Source organism: Lactuca serriola, chromosome 4 (genome assembly GCF_051521515.1).
Source record: "Lactuca serriola cultivar US96UC23 chromosome 4, Lser_US96UC23_V15, whole genome shotgun sequence".
Lineage (NCBI taxonomy): Eukaryota > Viridiplantae > Streptophyta > Magnoliopsida > Asterales > Asteraceae > Lactuca > Lactuca serriola.
The window spans coordinates 377,166,855-377,170,787 of NC_136411.1; the positions used below are offsets into that span (position 1 = coordinate 377,166,855).

The window sequence follows — 3,933 nt, forward strand, 5'->3', positions numbered from 1 at the left end:
GACTATTTAAGAGTATGTTAGTTAGTTTGTGATTTAAAAATAAAAATAAAAAAATTAGAACACTGGTATATGCCTACTTTTTATATAATGATGCTCGTTTTTACATGTACAAAAATTATACGTTTGACTGCCTATTTTTGTCATTTGTAATTTAATACATAAAAAGTTCTTAAACAATTCATATTTACAAAATCTGCCTATCAATAATATATTATTCACATGTGTAACTATTTTATACATAATAAAAAAACTTTGAATAAATCTTTCCAAAAATAAAAATAAAAACCACCCACCACCTTTGTTTTGGAACTTGTACCACTCTCTTTCTTCCTCTCTTTTTCTCTCTCGATCAATGAAGGTGACAGCCGGCGGCGACCTTCCTCATGGGAAGAACAACCACCAGCAAGGTACAACCCTTCGAAGCACACCAAAGACACTTCTACTCGTAACCCTAACACTCATCATCCTCACAGTTGTACCTCTCTACTACCCTCTTCATAGATACCCTTCCACCACCACCACCACCCATGCTTCCGCCACAACCGCCGCCACTATCTCGCCGGTGTACCACCCTCAAGACGAAGTCATCATCATCAACGACAACCACCATAAATGCGATGTGTTTTCCGGCGAATGGGTTCCGAATCCGGATGCTCCATATTACGATAACATGACATGTTGGGCGATTCATGAACATCAAAACTGTCAGAAATATGGGCGACCCGATTCGGATTTCATGAAGTGGAGATGGAAACCCGATGGGTGTGATCTACCCATTTTTAACCCGTATCAGTTTTTGGAGATTGTGAGAGATAAATCTTTGGCGTTTGTGGGTGATTCTGTGGGTAGGAATCAAATGCAATCCTTGATTTGCATGTTATCCAGGGTAAGTTCATCTCTATCATTCGTTTTATTTGAATTTAATTTGTTTATTCAAGTATTTTTGGTAATTAATAGTTTTTTTTAATGGTATATAAAGATTCGAACGTTTGATTTGATATATGATTAAATTAATATTCGATTATTAAGTGAAGACAAAAAAACGGGTCCAAAATCCGAATTATTGTTAAGATAATGATGGTTAGTTTGAACTTACATGGATAAAAATGTAATTTTGAAGCTAAAAACAGAAATGTTACTATGTCATAATTGGATATAATATTTTATAATATTTAAAGAAAATTGTTATGAACTTAGTAGGTTATTTAAAGGTGTGGGAAGAATAATTGTTAAGTTTGGATTTTATCGTTATGCATGACCACATATTTTTTGTGTTTTTCATTATATTTGTAGAAAATGTTATTTAAAATGTGAGTAGGTTTTGACTTTGATATATTTTTCATATATTATTTGAAATATATATAAACTTGCGTTTCTAAAAGGTGGGTATTATATTATTATTTATTATTTTTAAATTTATATATACGTACATAGTGTTGGAGTGAACTAAAACTTACAACGAATCTTTTTTATTTGATATTAAATGAAATATAAACATACTATAAAATGGTAAAATGTCATAAAAATATGAAGTCATGATAGTTTAATAATCAAGAGTTAGATAGCATCTTATGGGTAATTATGCACATGGAAGTGGACCTGACGCCTACGTGGAAAATATATTATTCACAATTGGTTCTCATTTTCCAAGATCTTATCATCAACTTTTATTCCCAAGTTTCCTCTAATCATTTGCGATTCAAATACATAAAAATGCTTTTTCTCCAACTTTTTATTTTAATTGCTCATCTTCAAGGTACAAAACTCTCATTTTTCCCTTTTGAAATGTACATTTTTTTTAATAAATGATCAATACTTTTATGTTTTAAGATACACTTTTTAAATATTTGCTACTAAAAACGTGATTATTTGTATATCCTATGTTTTGTTTTAAACTTTGTGCATCTAAACCACGAGCTAGTGTAATGTACGTTATATAAAAGATTCATACCCAAAAGTAAACAATGTGTTTTTGTGTGTGTATATATATATATATATATATATATATATATATATATATATATATATATATATATATATATATATATATATATATATATATATATATTAGGTCTTTTTCTTGGGGTAGTGGTTGAGTGTTGGGTGAGGAAAGTAAGTAGAACGAAATGTACTGAATTTTGTAAAAAGGGTAAAAGTCTTGGAATTTAATTATTTGCTAGGAAGTTTGTCTTTTTATTATTGTTTTCTTCCAATAATTATAATGTTCCATCAATTTGATTAAAATAATAGAAAAATAATTAAATTAAATGTCTTTTAATTATGTACAAATCAAGGTGGTCAATCGTTCTCAAGTCTATTTTTGACTTTAATCAGATTTTCGAATTTTAAATTTTCACACCAAAGTGTTATTTCGACCATATATAAGATTCGTATTAATATATAAATAGATATATGTTTTAAATAAAATTTTGTAGATCTGGACTAATATTATAACATTTACTCGGTGACAATTTTCAGGGAATATAATCCTGCTGGCAACATGGACTCCTCAACTATTTTTCAAATAAATATATATATTATAATAAACTTTTGCCATATCTTATATTTTATAATTTTGTACGAAATCAAACATTTTAATAAAATATATCTGATCAAATGCTTTTATTTTTACATTTTTTTAAAACCGACAGTGTAAATGTAAACAGCTTTATAAAGTCAGGCAAAAAGTTAGAAAATTCTATAATCACTGACATTTTAAAATAAAAAAACAAAAGTAATTATTTGGTGTTATTGGGATATCTACTTTGCATATATTACTTTACTTGGCTATCAAATTTAGTGCATAAATAGAAAAAGGGAAAAAGTAAAATAAGTAAAATATCATACTTTCTCGATATATTGTTCTTTGCTTTTTCAAATTTTTACTATTTTTGGCTGTTTAAATTAAATTATTTAAACAATTATGTAATTTTACATTTTTCAGGTAGAATATCCGATAGACAGATCAATAACGAAGGACGAAAACTTCAAACGTTGGTATTACGTCTCATACAACTTCACACTTGCGACATTTTGGTCTCCATTTTTGGTAAAATCAGAAGAAGCCAGTGCAGACGGTCCAACTCACAATGGCCTCTTCAATCTCTACCTTGACGAATTCAACGAAAAATGGACAACCCAAATCGACGAATTCAACTATCTGATACTCAACACAGGCCACTGGTTTTGGCGGCCTGCGTTGTACTATGAGAACCGTCAAATCGTCGGTTGTCGATATTGTCAGCTAGAAAACATCACAGACTACCCCATGACATTTGGATACAGAAAGGCAATCAGAACTGCGTTCAAAGCAATCAACAGTCGAGAAAAGTTCAAGGGTATCACGATTTTACGGACATTTGCCCCTATGCATTTCGAGGGCGGGGAATGGAATGAGGGTGGGAATTGTCTAAGGAAGAAGCCTTTTAAGAGTAGTGAGATAACTTTGGAAGGGGTAAATTTGGAATTGTACATGACACAAATTGAGGAGTTTAGAAGAGGTGAAAAGGAGGGGAAAGAAAAAGGGTTAAAGTATAGGCTTTTGGATGCAACCCAATCTATGTTATTAAGGCCAGATGGGCATCCAAGTAGATATGGACATTGGCCCAATGAGAATGTTACTTTGTATAATGATTGTGTCCATTGGTGTTTACCTGGACCTATTGACACGTGGAGTGATTTCCTACTTCATATGTTGAAGATGGAGGGTCTAAGATCGGCTGAAGAGAAATCGCATGTGAAAGGGTAAATTGGGAAAATTGTTGTTTGTTATATTTAATTTATCATTAATTTTGATTATTATTTATTAGGCTATTGTAATGCCTTTAATGTAATATTGTGGATTAAAAGTTGTAAGTTGTAACTATATATCTCACATGGAGTATTGTGAGATCTATTCCTTTAATATATTATGGATGAAGTACATTGCATTTA

General features: G+C 30.6%; 1 protein-coding gene across 1 annotated transcript; it reads left to right on the forward strand.

The window, feature by feature from the left end:
• Positions 1-278: 278 nt before the first annotated feature.
• On the forward strand, positions 279-3,933 carry LOC145097751 (protein trichome birefringence-like 19). Its single transcript, XM_079035393.1, has 2 exons — positions 279-886; positions 2,945-3,933. Exons 1-2 carry the CDS (start codon positions 353-355, stop codon positions 3,746-3,748), a joined length of 1,338 nt encoding a protein of 445 aa, XP_078891519.1. The 5' UTR covers positions 279-352; the 3' UTR covers positions 3,749-3,933.

Bases quoted from the DNA above. Each gene is read 5' to 3' on its own strand.
- LOC145097751 (XM_079035393.1), top strand. From the start codon at position 353: ATGAAGGTGACAGCCGGCGGCGACCTTCCTCATGGGAAGAACAACCAC. The intron at 887-2,944 runs GTAAGTTCATCT...TACATTTTTCAG, and splicing joins TGATTTGCATGTTATCCAGG to GTAGAATATCCGATAGACAG.